This window comes from Numenius arquata, chromosome 9 (genome assembly GCF_964106895.1).
Source record: "Numenius arquata chromosome 9, bNumArq3.hap1.1, whole genome shotgun sequence".
NCBI lineage: Eukaryota > Metazoa > Chordata > Aves > Charadriiformes > Scolopacidae > Numenius > Numenius arquata.
This window is the reverse complement of record NC_133584.1, coordinates 19,693,250-19,706,256: the sequence shown is the minus strand read 5'-3', so window position 1 is coordinate 19,706,256 and position 13,007 is coordinate 19,693,250. Positions and strand designations below refer to the sequence as shown.

Here is a 13,007-nt window from a genome sequence, read left to right as displayed (position 1 = left end):
AGGTGAAATGTACTTGCACTGGGTGACTTTGACAGGAGATGCACCCTGCACACCAATTTATTACCTTTGGGCATGGATTCGTTATCTAAGGATGCAAGCATGGGACCCATTTGAACTTTGAGCAAGAACTATTGGAGAAGATGATAATGTTACTCCTCTGTTACAGTCTGGAGCATCACATTTCCACCTCTGTGTCTGCGGCAAGAGTGAGGCTCTTTAAACACCAGATAGAGAGGCAAGACTGATGAAAGGCATCTCCTCCTCTCTATAATATAACAAGATGAAATTTCACCTGGTTAGATTTTCTTTTTAAATCTCTGAGGCAGTAGCTCCCTTGTCTGGGTGCTCTACAGCTCTGTCTACGTTAGCAAGTAGTGCAGACCAGAAGAGGAGGATGTGTAGAGTGAAACCATCAGTGCTGTTTGTCCACACTGTAGATATTTCAGAGGGCTTGCTAGTGTGGTCCCACTCACTGAATACCTGATAGCTTTTGGAGCACCCACCTTACAAGCACATCCTCTGACTTAGTTTCATCCAGAAGATATCCATTCGTGTGCTTTGAGACCGCTCCACAGTGTGAAACAAAGTACGGTAAGTGGGTTTGACCAGGAAATTCAGTCAGGAGGGTGCTCCTGACTCTGAAATGCTGATGTAGACACATCAGGCCACCATGCAAGCACCATTCTGGGTGAGTGCAGTTTTATGAATGGCAGAATTGATTTGTGTATCTAGGCACTGTTCATTATTTTGGCGAGGGCGAGATCTACTGTAGATGAAGATGGATCTACGGATTATTATTGTTGAGTTGGATATCAAGATTTGAAACATTTGACTGTGTGCTACCCTCAGACACACGTCTAAATTTCACCTTCATCCTTGGTTACTCCACCCCATGGGCCCAGTGCTCATGGCTTTGCATTTATGCATTATGAACACATCTTTAAAAAGACTTTCCTAAAGAAAGATAACACCCAACTTCTCCCTCACTTACAATGATTTAAACATGAAATAACAGTTAAATCAGCACTATCCCATTGATCCAAGTTGAGAATCAACTCTGACAAGACTTCTTTGTTTCCAACCTAGAGACACGTTTCACTGCTCTTGAGTAGTCACACTGATGGAACGGAGAACACGTCATTAAACAAATGTCAGTGGTGGACTCTGTCTATATTGGCATTTGCTATGGAGATTTAAAGCCTTGCTGTCCTTGCTGTCTCTTGTCTTGCTGTTCCCTCCTCAAGAGGGAACCTCTTGCAGTCCCATGCTTGTGTGGCTGAGTATGACTGACCATCTCTCCAAAAGGAATGATTTCCAATTGGAAATGCTCTGCAATCCAAAAAGCCTGGCCGTCAGTGACTAGGGCTTGGTATATTCCAGAGTGGTTTCAGGTAGAAGCCCAGGGCTCCTCTGAACTTGTATGGATCCTCTTGGCAAGAAGAAAGAAAAGGACCATGGCTTAATTGCTGCCTGTATCTTTCTGCCCAAATTTTAACACTTGCTTTGCTTATTCCTGCCCTTTTCGCACTGAACAATCTATGAATGTTTAATATTGCAATGTTTTAATTGCCAGTAAGTGCTCCATGGTAAGTGACTTCATGCTGTACTGTGGTAAAACTGATGTGCTAAGTGGTTTCTCTGTGGCCTCTGCTACAGTCTGGTTCTCTTGGAGATGCAGAGCTAGGTCAAATCTGCACAACTGCTTTTAAAAATTAATGTGCCTGTGCATCATCATATGTTCCTAAATCTGTGGGCACTGCTAAAGACTGCAAAAGTATAATTCAAAAATAAATCTTTCCATTAATATACTGTTGGCCATTTGTCGATGACTACTTTGATTCCTTTCCCTCTTTTCCCTTCCACATTTTCTGCTAATTTGCTCTATGAGTCTACAAAAGTTTGTCTGTTATATCTATAATAAATGTCCAGTGAGTTTAATTTCTTGACCATACACAAAGTTACATGTATTTGTGTGACATCAGAATCGGCAGCCTACTACAATTAGCATTGTCATACGCTTACTAATACACGGTCTTAGTGTCAGTGACCTACCTACATTGAATTGACACAAAAAGGGTGGGAGAAGTGCATTCCCATTGCTGCTTCATGGAAGCTGAGGCTTAGAAAACTTAGAAGTTGATATTTTTTTTAAAGCTGTCTAGAGCATATGGAATCCCAAATCCCATTAAATCTGGTGTTCAACCATGAATTTTCAAAAGCGCTTGGGTAAATCAAAGGTCTAGGGGCCAGGTTTTCAAAGACATTTGTTGTTACTTTGCTAAGTGAAATCAACTGGATTTAGATACCTAACTGAACATATATGCAATGTCATGTTTCTTACAATGAAGCTTTCATTAAAACATTTACAAACCACTTCCCTGTAAACGCCTGCTGAAATAAGCTGTTCGGTAGACTTTCCAAACTGTAACCTCAGTTGCTGGAAACCACCAATTCATTACTTCTGACATTACAACGCAACTCTGTATGGACCCAAGCTGAAAATAAAATCCACAAATAAAATAGCAGTGAAATTGAAATTATTACTTCGTTGGTGAGACTATATTAGAAATGTGCTTAAATATACAAAACACGGTGAATTTCAAAATGAAAAAAGGAGCACAGATTTTTGTACAACATTACGTATAATCCAGCAGAGATTTTTTTCCACCAGGTCCCTGCTTTCACTTTTGAAGGCTTGAGTTTATGAATAGACAATGAGATGAAAATCTTCTTTAAAGTTATGGTACAAACATCTACTATCCATGTATTCTCTGTGCAATATCCAACTTTCAGTACTGCCTGTACATAAAGAAATAGCCATGTGCAGTATTTTTCATCCATAAATACTTGTAATCAAAATAAACATGCGGGACACTATCTTTACTCATCTGACTAGAGCCATCAAGTACTACTTATTTTTTACAAGCGGTTTGTAGTTCTCTCTCACATTTATTTTGCGTCTGTTTGCTAAGTTTCTGCTAATAATTGTTGGTCCAAGCCATGCTCAGAAGACATTCCTGAAAAAATCTGATATTAAAAATTCTTCCGATTTTGACTTGGCGTATGGTCTCTACTCTCTGACCAGATGAACACAGCAGGTCAGAAACAGATTTGCAGTCACATTTGCATATTGATTACTACTTGTTTTCCCCTGCACTCCCTTAGAGATGAGCCCCAAATGGACATAAACAGTCATTGCCAAGCTTTGCAGAAATTCAGAGTATTGTTTAAGAGAGCATTATGGATTTGTTAACAATACTAATATAGCAAAGTTAAGTTTCACATGCAGAGAAAACCTCACAGGCTCTTTAACAGCTCTTACTTTATCATTTGCATCAAATACCTTTCTGACAAGGGAATCAGCAAACACAAGCGGTGACATGGTTTCCACTGTTTGTGACAAACGCATCAAAACCAGGTTCAACATCCTATTTACAGCAATCCTAAGGTGAGGGATCCTTGAGACATGTTGCATAGAAGCTAGTGCGTGGAGGTACCTTTGCTATCATGTGGCTTCATCATGGTGTTCAGGCTTCCAGCTGGCTTTGGCGTGGCTTCCATTTCCTTGCTGAACATGGGGCCAGTGACCCGAAACACAGGCTGGGTGATTCTCCACAGGCACCCTGCCAAAGCGTTTTGCAGGAAAGGAACCTGACACGTATCTATCATTTAAGGCCAATTTATCTCAAGAATCAACGGGCCTTTAAAAATTCACCAGCTCACATATCCTTTTCAGTGATGGTGGTTAACTGTTTTGTGCTCTGATTTTGTGGGCTTTTGAGAGAACTTTGATTTTCAGTGTATGATGACATATCCATTGGTAAGAGGAAACTAACGGCCTTTACTTTACCCCTGGAGAAAAACAAGAAAGTATTATGAGGATTAAAAATGTATAAAATATGTAAAGAAACTAAAAAAAAAAACCCACCCTAGCAAGCAAAAGGTAAATGCTTTCAGCACTTGCATGCTGCATGGAAGCAGGATTTCATGCCTGGTTGGGATGAAGCTCGCATGGTCTTCCCAAGGGAGCGAGCATAGTTTGCCTGTCTGCTGGAAGCATCTGCCTTTTTCCATTGATCCTTACAGGTCCTTATCAGCGCCTGACCCTTAGCGTGCACATGCACCCGCATGTATCCAGGGGGTCCTTCAGTGGCTTCATTGTGTATTTGTGTCAGTAGCCAGCTCTGCAAGCGGGTGCGAGAAGAGCAGTTTCCAAGTGGTGAGTGTACTTTTGACAAATTACACTGACTGTGAAAGCAGAGGAACATGCTCCTTTGTGTGTCCTGCAAGTGGGTGGCCAGTAAGAGGATTGGGGTTTACAGAGTTTTGGTTTTCATTGTGACTCTCCTCTGCAATCACTGTCAGTTCACTCAGACCCTTGAGGAACACAAGAAAGGAAAATCATGAAACTATGGAAGTACTTCTTGATGGTTACAGGGGAGTGTCCTGCAGGGTGGAGGACCTCTGCAATTTCCTCGCCCCTTCTCACCTGCCGGTTAGACCTGTCCCACAGGAAGGTGAAACTATCAAGCCTGAACACCCCAATGATGACATTTGTACTCAATGTGCCTTATTCATTTTGGAATTTTACTATAATATTCCTGAAAACAATTCCCAGCCTCTCCTATCCTGCCTGGTGTATTAAAATATTTATTCTTTTTTATTTACCCAAAAAAGTGAAAATTATGGTATAAATAATGTTTTAGCATATATGAATGAAAATGTCATAGACATGCAAATTAGTGAGTATTTGTCAGCAGTGCTGTCATTTTATTGCTTGGATGCAACTGCACTCTAGATAAATCCAAGGATAAATCCTCTAAGGAGTTATTTTTAAAGCAGAAATATTCAACATCACATACAGGATTATAGCTTTGGAACTAAATGTGAGAAAATTACAATAAACAAAGAAGAGGAAAACCTGTCATGGCTCAGCATGCTGGGAAGGGAAAAAGTGATCGCTGAAAAAATTAAGCTTAATTAGCTTAATTTTGCAATGCTGAACTCATTGCCACAAATTATCCTACTAGTTAAAAGCTTACTAAGGTTTCCACCTGTATTAGACCTTTGTGTATATAAGGGAAACATCCACCATTTTTACCAGAAAATATATTAATTTTTTTTTGTTTTAAGAAACACAAAGCTTCATGCTCCAGGATATGACCCGGTCTGCAGAGGGGGGTAGGTAAAAAGCCTTTCCATAGCCCTTTCTTCTCCTGAATCAGCAACACCGAGTGGACATGAGGCATGGTGCCACACTCACTGCTGTTCAGAGCTGACAAGGCAGCTCTAAAGATAACAATAAAACAATAAGCACCGTTCCTGTCGCTGCTGGGTAACCGGTGCTCTTAAACCTGTAGTTCCCAAGGCATTAGTTGTAATTGATCTACGTCGCTATTTCGATTGCTTTGAAAGCTGTCGTTCCCCTTATGAGAAAGCAGCAGCATTTGTTGTTGCCGTCCCTGCTCCTGCAGACTGACCCCGTGTTCCCTAACAACACACACGCGCTTCCACAGGAGGTGGCTTCAGGGCAAACCTCTCAGAAGCTTTGTGTGCACTGAGATTCTTAAGTTTCCCTGAACCCAGCGGAGCATATGCTGAAATCCAGAGTTACAGGGTCAGGGTGCTTTTGAAAACAATACAAGTTCCCTGCCAGGGCCTAAGTTTAGGTGTTTAGATTCTGTAAAACATCTGACCCTGAAAGGTCCTTACAAGAAGACGTAGGTGCCCGTGAGAACTTGACCTCGTTGCCCGCTCCAGCACCTCAGCGAGGAGTGGGGCTGCTGGCCGGGTTTGCACGGGGATGGCCTCTCATCGGAGACCAGAGACACTCAGGGCTTGTCCAGCAGCCATTTCACTTAATGTGGAACTGTCCTGAGAGTATTTTTCTCAAGGCTGAAAGCATTAACCGGTAATGCTTTGATTGCAGGGGAAAGATGATACAGTACACATAAATCCATGGGCCATATTAATCACACTTTCAAAAGCATAGTTCGGAGTTCCTCGATATCTCCACGCTTTTTGTTCAAAGTTTAAAAAGCCCTTTCAAGCTTAGCTTGTCAACCTGCAAAACCCTGCCTGGCCTTAAGGGGGAGAAGATTTCAACCCCCTTCACTCCCCCCCTAAGCCTCTCCTTTCTATAGCAGATTTAAACTGCTAACACTGACAATCTTCACGCATTGCAAGGAGGAGCAGGACATCTTTCCCATCTGCTCAATGGCCATGTACATTCAATTTTGCTGATAATGAGCTAAACCCCAAAGCGTTAATAATTATTAGCTGAAACTGGCAACTAGCCCAGGGCAACTGATGGTGTGAAGGCAAATTGAACCCACCTGCACTTATAGACATGCTCCTGAAACAGCTTCATTTTTCTGGAATGGCTGTTGGAGAGACAGTTGGCCAGTGATTTTTCAAGTCCTTGCTCCTCTCCGCTGGTGAGCTGTGTTGTGGCAGGAAGGGCTGGTGGCTGGGCACTGCCTGGTACCTCCGTGAGCCCATTGCTTGGGGGCCTCTTGTGGGACATCACCCCAGAAGACGCGGGCGCTGGCAAAGTGGTGGAGTAGCGCCGCACCGTCATGGTGGTATCTAAGTAGCAGAGATAAAAGCAGAGCTAGGAACAATAATAATAAGAAGAATTCAGATATTCCCTGTGTATTTTTTATCACTTCCTTTTGGCTCAAAAAAGTTTTGTACATGGGGAGGCCAAAAGGCAGAGGAGGCCAAACAGCCCCTTTGGATCCCACCCCTTGCCCTAGAAGGCAGCTAGAGAGGAAAAGCCACAAGGTTGGAAAGCACTTTGCACGTCTTTCATGCTCGCCGAAAGACCAGTCAGCTATTCCCAAGCTGATGACTTCCATAGCCACAAGCAGCCCCAGTTCAAGTGCACTGGGCTCAGTGGGCTTAGCAGTAGACGTTATTCATAGCTTTACGTAAAGCAATTAGTACTGTTCAGCCTCTCACCTTGTTCATTTTCATAGACTTGTCTCTGTCAAAATTTGTAGGCGCATTTTTCTACAGCCCAGACCTCTCCTGGAGGCTGGTTCACAGCTGAGGCTAGGACAGCCACAGGGTCTGTGGAGCACATGGACTGTAACGGCAGCTGCAACTCATAGCACACACCGTACTAATGCCAAGAATTTGCGTTAGTGAAGCAGTTTTCCAGCGGACTGGATGTGACAGACACCAGACAAGGAGGTGACAGGCCTCAAGCATGTGCAATACCCAACAGCCTGACCCTGCCAATAACCACATCCAATTCTAGATAACTAATTCTCACAAAGCAACATTTTGTTCTAATTCTTGCTTCATTAAATACTCCAGAAGTCCCAACCAGAATTCGGTAACTGAGAAATATTTCCATTTTGCCCCTCTGATCTGTGAAGAGATAGTATTCCTATACAATGGCCCCTCTCTCCCTCAGCCTAAGCTAAATGCATTATCTGCAAAAAGAAACTGCACATCTGGCATGATGTATGCAACCCATCACTATTTGTTACTATTTATAGAATTTTTCTCGTCTTTTAATAAGGCAGGAGAGGTTACAGCACAATTACAACTGTTGGTCCTTTTCTGTCTGGAACAGACAGGGGACAGGCATGGGCAAAACCCCATCAAGATAGTCCATGCCCATGAAAACTCAAAGCAGCAAGTCAAATTCTGCTTAGACAAAGAAAAATTGAACTCTTTGAGTTGAACTCTTTGCTTGAGCAGCAGCAAAATACTCCACTAGGTTCAGCTTGGGGGATGTGCGTACCCCATAGAAAGATCCCAGAGTAAAATACCCAGTTGAGGTGGGTTTGGGTGAGAGAACTTCCATGAAGTTAACTGGGCAGACAGCTGGTGGCTGGTCTCCCGTTCCCCATAGCTAGGGAGATCCATCATGGGCTGCCCTGGCTCTTCAGTACCTGTCTGCTCCTTTGGTGCAAGCGCAGGACCAGCCACGATGCTTCCATGCAGGGATGCTGGAGAGCCAGCTGGTCCTTCCCCATCATCAGTGAGGCTCCTCGCATCGCCATCCCCACCTCCTCTTGCTGCTTCTTTCTCTGGCAGCGCCGTGCTCTGCCTGCAGACCTGCAGCTCTCCTCTCAGGGCCCTATTTTCCCTCTCCAGCTTGTTGATTTGGGATCTCATCTTACGGATGACCTGGAGGAGGTGTGTGTTTCCCTCCATGGTCCCACGCCGCGCAGCAAGGCTCCCCGCTCCCCCAGCAAAGCACCTGCCCTGTGGAGAAGCTCCTGGGCTGGCAGCGGGCAGACCCTGCCTTTAAAAGCCTCCTGACAATAGGAGTCCCTCCCCGCACGCCAGGCTCGGGCCAGTTCCCACTGCTGGGAGGGCTGGAGCGAGCTGTCGAGTGACTAAGAGAGGGCCCATGATTTATTGATTCAGGGTCTCGCATTTCAGAGCGGGGCTGGGCCTTTCACACGCGGCACAAATCACTGTCAACACAATATCGCTGCATCATCGGAAAACCCTCCCGCCCCCTCGCTTACCTTGGGCTTTGGATTTCTCCAAACGGACCAGGGAGGAAGAATCCACCCGGAGCCCATTTCCTTCGGTTTACCTGAAAAGGCCAGCGATCACCTCCGTGGCACAGAGGGAGCAATCACCCTTTGCTGGGCAACAATCCGTCTCTCCCTCAACACCGGGTGAGTTATTCATTTTCGCTTTTCGCAGCTGGAAAAGAATTAGTAATTTCTCAAAGGAAAATCAAATTTCCAAATGAAAGCTGATTTAGTGCAAGACCCCCGCTATTGACAAAGTGCACCAACAGCTGAGATGGATGAGCAGGTAAATTAAAGCTCTCCTGAAAGGCCGCAGCAGAGCCCGCTGCCCCTTCCCGGGCACTCGGGGAGGCTTTGCTGGAGTAGAGCACCTGCACCAGCATCCACGGGTGTAAGGAGAGACAGGCCGGGCATGAATCTTGCATTAGAAAAGGGAACACAATCTTCTGTGCTGCTCTCATCACCTAGTCCCTAGAACGATCTTCCTGCTGGCAATAAAACGCATAAACCTGCAGAATATCCTTTGCTCCCCAAGCCCCCCGGTCTAACTTACTTCAAAATATAAAACTGAGAATGCCAGAAGGCCAGTGGGAAAATACCTCAACACACCTTTTGCTTTGAGACCATTCAAACACTCTCCACCAGCTCAGCAGTGACTCAGGAATAGCTGAGAAAATAAGAACCTGTCAGCCACATGCACTACTCCCCTTTGCTGCTGGAGGCGGGTGGAAGGAAGCAAAGCTGGTGTGAGATGCTCAAAATAAGGCATGACATAGTTATATTTTTACTAGAGGGTGTCCAAGGAGAGCTATCCACAGCATCCATCATCTCTCATGAAATCACAGTGCGAGGGGAAGAGCACATCAGCCCTGCTGTGCTTCCCCTGCCCATTGTGGGGCTGGCAGCAGTCTGGACTGGACGTGCGTGAATCTCAGCAAAGGTCCTGATGGGTCATGGCTCTTCTCTCTCCAGCCCATCCCCGTCCTGATGGGTCACGGCTCTTCTCTCTCCAGCCCATCCAGATTGCACCAGCAAGAAGCATCAGCTTATGCTGAGATTTTTCCTCCCCTCCAGAGAGGTGCATGTTGCCAAGTGACATAACAATATACAAATGGGAAGGAGTGGGCAAAGCTGGGCTCAGAAATGGTCTTGGATCCAGGCTTAAACGTCAGTGCAGGTGCCTGGTGCTGGGGACAACGCGTGGCGAGCAAAACTGCTGGAAAAAAAATACAAATCCCCTCCATTCTGGAGTCATCGAAGGACTTAAGACATAGCAGCAACCCTCTAGTGTTGGTTTCAAATTCATGTTTCTGTTCCTCCAGCAAGTGGATCAGGTACTGGGGCAGGAATAGCACTCGCGGGTGATTGTAATATCGCTGCTGATCCTGCAGCTGGCAGGTTTGGATGGGCAGGGGATGCGTGCCAGCTCAGCAATTAGCTTACCCCGGCTGCAACTGAAGACACCTGCTCCTCCGATGCCACACACCGCTCTAACCAGACCAGAGCAGGCACGGACCTTTTGTTGTACCGGGGACTTCTGAGGAAACGGTGTTTTTCTTGTAACCTTGTCCTGCTGCTCCTGCTGCCGTGACGGGCTGGAGGAGGAGATGAGTCAGGAGTTTTGGACAACAAAAACCTGGCAAAGCTACATTTGCTGGCTGGGTTGGTCGGTGTGTCCCCATAAGCAGAGCCCCACGCACAAAACCTCGTATTTGTAAATTTGGTGGGCTTCAAGACGCGTGCAGGTGCTGCCACTCCACAGGTGGGACAGAGGCTCGGTGCCTTGTCACCGTGGCACACTCTTAGGCTGCAGATTTTGGCTGACCAGTGTACTCTCCTGCTTCCCTGGCAAAAACTATAGCTGTCTGGTTTTAACTCTGAAATACTTCAACTTAAAGCCATTTAACAGAAAGGACAGAGCCTCTTACACCTGAGCTGCTTTGGCAAGTTGTGCTTTGTAGGACATTGAACTGGCTCAAGTTGCACTCACCTTCAGCCCTATCCAAACCTTCTCATCAAGAAAAATACCCAGCCACAGAGGTGGGGTTCCTGGCAGCTGGCGGGCTCAAGCAGCCCCGCAGCAATCCCTGTGTGTGAGTGCCGGAGCGTGTGCTGTGTTTCAGGGGCTGTATGAACTGCATACCAAGTAGGTCTGCAACAGAAAACACGCGAACAAAACGCAGAAGCCTTGTGGAGCAGCTTCATCCGAAACCGGGAGGAGCTCGGCTCTTTATCCTGCCACTGCTTGATATTCTGCAGCTCCCTGCCCCTGCCCGGCACAGCGACACGAGATATTTGTGCATGTACGTGGCTGCTGCAGGGGGTCCCTGGGGAAGGGGCTACGCTGCAAGCAGAGAAGGCGTATTGTGAAAAATTTCAGCAAAAAATGACACTTGCATAGCTAGAGAAGCTGTTCAGCAATGGCGGTAGCTGTCTCGCTTGCCAGATCTGCTTTCTTGCTCCCCGGCAGGTTAGAGAGAGAGGAAGAAACACAGAGGACTCATTGCTATTCCAGTAAAACTATCTTTTTTTCTTTTTTTTTTTTCTTTTGCAAATCACAACATTTTGCCCTTGAAAATCCATTATCAGAAAGTGTGTGGATGTTTTCTGTGGCATTTCCACTGCAGCTGGCCGTGTGTCATGCCTCCCAGTGGCACAGGAGCCCCTCTGCAAGAAGACCAAGTCTCCCCTCTCTGGGGCTAAACCCAACCTGCAGAGCACAAATACCGGGCTTCAGCTTCCCATCAACAAGCACAAAAGCAGCACTGTAACATCCTCACCCTGCACCAGCACAGCGGGGACTGCTGCCTTGAGCTGAAGCTTCCCCATCCCACCACATGTGCTGGTCAGAGCGTGGCTGGGCTGCCACAGGTCAGAGTTTTGGGGAGGAGGAAATGGAGGCAGAGGACCGAGGCTGAACGTGGCTGGAGGTGGAAAGTCTCTTTCTCTTACTACTTAGCAACAGACAGTAACACTTCCTTTTTGCCTGGCATCATAACTCCTCCTAACCCATAGACTTCCATCCTTATGATGCTCTGCTCCCTCTCCAATACATCTGACTGCTGCTGCACCGTCCCCCTGCCTGCCACGAGGCACCCCATCGCTCTGCTGAGGACTAGCAACGCTGCATCCAGTCTCCAGCCTCACTGGGACGGGCTGGAGGGGAAGCACAGCAGCCTGCCCTCCCCGACAGGTAACTCACTGGAAAACCTGGAGGTGAGAGCAGCTTACAGCTCCATCATCCCTCCACCAAGCCTGAAGCCCAGGTCTCCATCAGGGCAGGAGCCTCCAGGGAAGGTTTTCTATTAGCAGGCCACGAATGTCAGCAACAGTGGATTTATGCATCCGATAAAAAATGACCAAGCAAAAGTGTAACAGCAGCACCAGTCAGGGTCAAAGCCAAATTCTTCCTCTTGCCACTGCATGAGAACATCGCTGTGCCCCAAGTCCTTGCTTGATTTCTGACTTTGACTTATGTTTTATGATTCGTTATGGTGCAAAAGAGCCTAATTCTCTTCTGAATCCGTCCACACAACTTAAGGAGGTAAAAAAAGATTTCAATGGGTTTAAAAATGAATAAATGTGTTTTAGTGTGTTGATTCTGTCTTGCTGGCATGCCCTTTTGATCATTTTGCTCCTGTAACCCTGAAGGGATTGAATAGGTCTCATACAAAAATTTTATCCCATATTGGCTGTCTCCTTATTTAATTCTCAGTTGGCTGCCCCATCTTAATAAAAGAGGTAAATTTATATTTTTCCCTGGTTTTGATTTTAATTTCTCCATGTTCACCCTTCTCAAAGTTTAGACATTTAGACCTCTAGGCATCTGAATTACCCATAGTCTATATATGCTTTACTTGGCCAGTCAGTCCTACTGCTTGAGGCTCAGCAGAAGGTTTGAGATTGATGTTCTACTTGAATGCATTTTCTTCCACGCACTTGAACAACAGCTGGAACGTGATGGGACATGTGACACGGTCCACAGGGGCCTTGCTCACCTGAGCCTGGAGTGCTGGCAGCCGCCGTAGCTGGCATCTGTGTCCTGGAGGTGCTGCTCTGCCAGGCCAGGTTGCACCTTGCTTTGAACAAGATTCGTCTGCAAATGCTTAGCCATGCAAAGAAATGCATCCTTCTTGTAACGGAAGGGTTCTGCAGACAAGATTTTGCAGCACAAATTGAAAATGTTCTAATAGTTTGACGAAACAGCTCAGCCTTTAAAGTTTGATGATCAAATCAGTGTTTAATACAGTTTCCTAACGTCCCCTGGCCACACATTCCCCAGGGAGACAGCTGCTGTCAGCCCCATCTTCCTGACCTGTGTGCTCCCCCGAGAGGTCCCCGTGGGGCCACTGCTCCATCCTTGGGTCAGCCTGGGCTCCTGGGCTGAGCTTCCACTGCGAGGGCAGGTACAGGAGCTCATACAAATTTCCACAGCAGTGCCTCAAGCCTACACCCCAGCAATCAGCTAATTACTCACTGGCTAAATTCATTGTGGGGCTGTTT

The 13,007-nt window shown here is 46.2% G+C and overlaps 1 protein-coding gene across 1 annotated transcript; it reads right to left on the bottom strand.

Moving 5' to 3' along the window:
• Positions 1–3,719: 3,719 nt before the first annotated feature.
• CCDC195 (coiled-coil domain containing 195) lies at positions 3,720–8,172 on the bottom strand. The gene is made up of 3 exons (XM_074153598.1): positions 7,908–8,172; positions 6,336–6,588; positions 3,720–3,852 (listed from the first exon to the last, which is right to left on the bottom strand). Exons 1-3 carry the CDS (start codon positions 8,170–8,172, stop codon positions 3,720–3,722), a joined length of 651 nt encoding a protein of 216 aa, XP_074009699.1.
• Between the last annotated feature and the right edge of the window lie 4,835 nt (positions 8,173–13,007).

What these genes read in the sequence shown, in the direction of transcription:
- CCDC195 (XM_074153598.1), bottom strand. Translation starts at nt 8,172, where the DNA reads ATGGAGGGAAACACACACCTCCTCCAGGTCATCCGTAAGATGAGATCC. An exon ending in TGCACCAAAGGAGCAGACAG is followed by an intron (nt 6,589 to 7,907) that starts GTACTGAAGAGC and finishes TCTGCTACTTAG; the next exon opens with ATACCACCATGACGGTGCGG. An exon ending in GAGCATGTCTATAAGTGCAG is followed by an intron (nt 3,853 to 6,335) that starts GTGGGTTCAATT and finishes GTTTTTCTCCAG; the next exon opens with GGGTAAAGTAAAGGCCGTTA.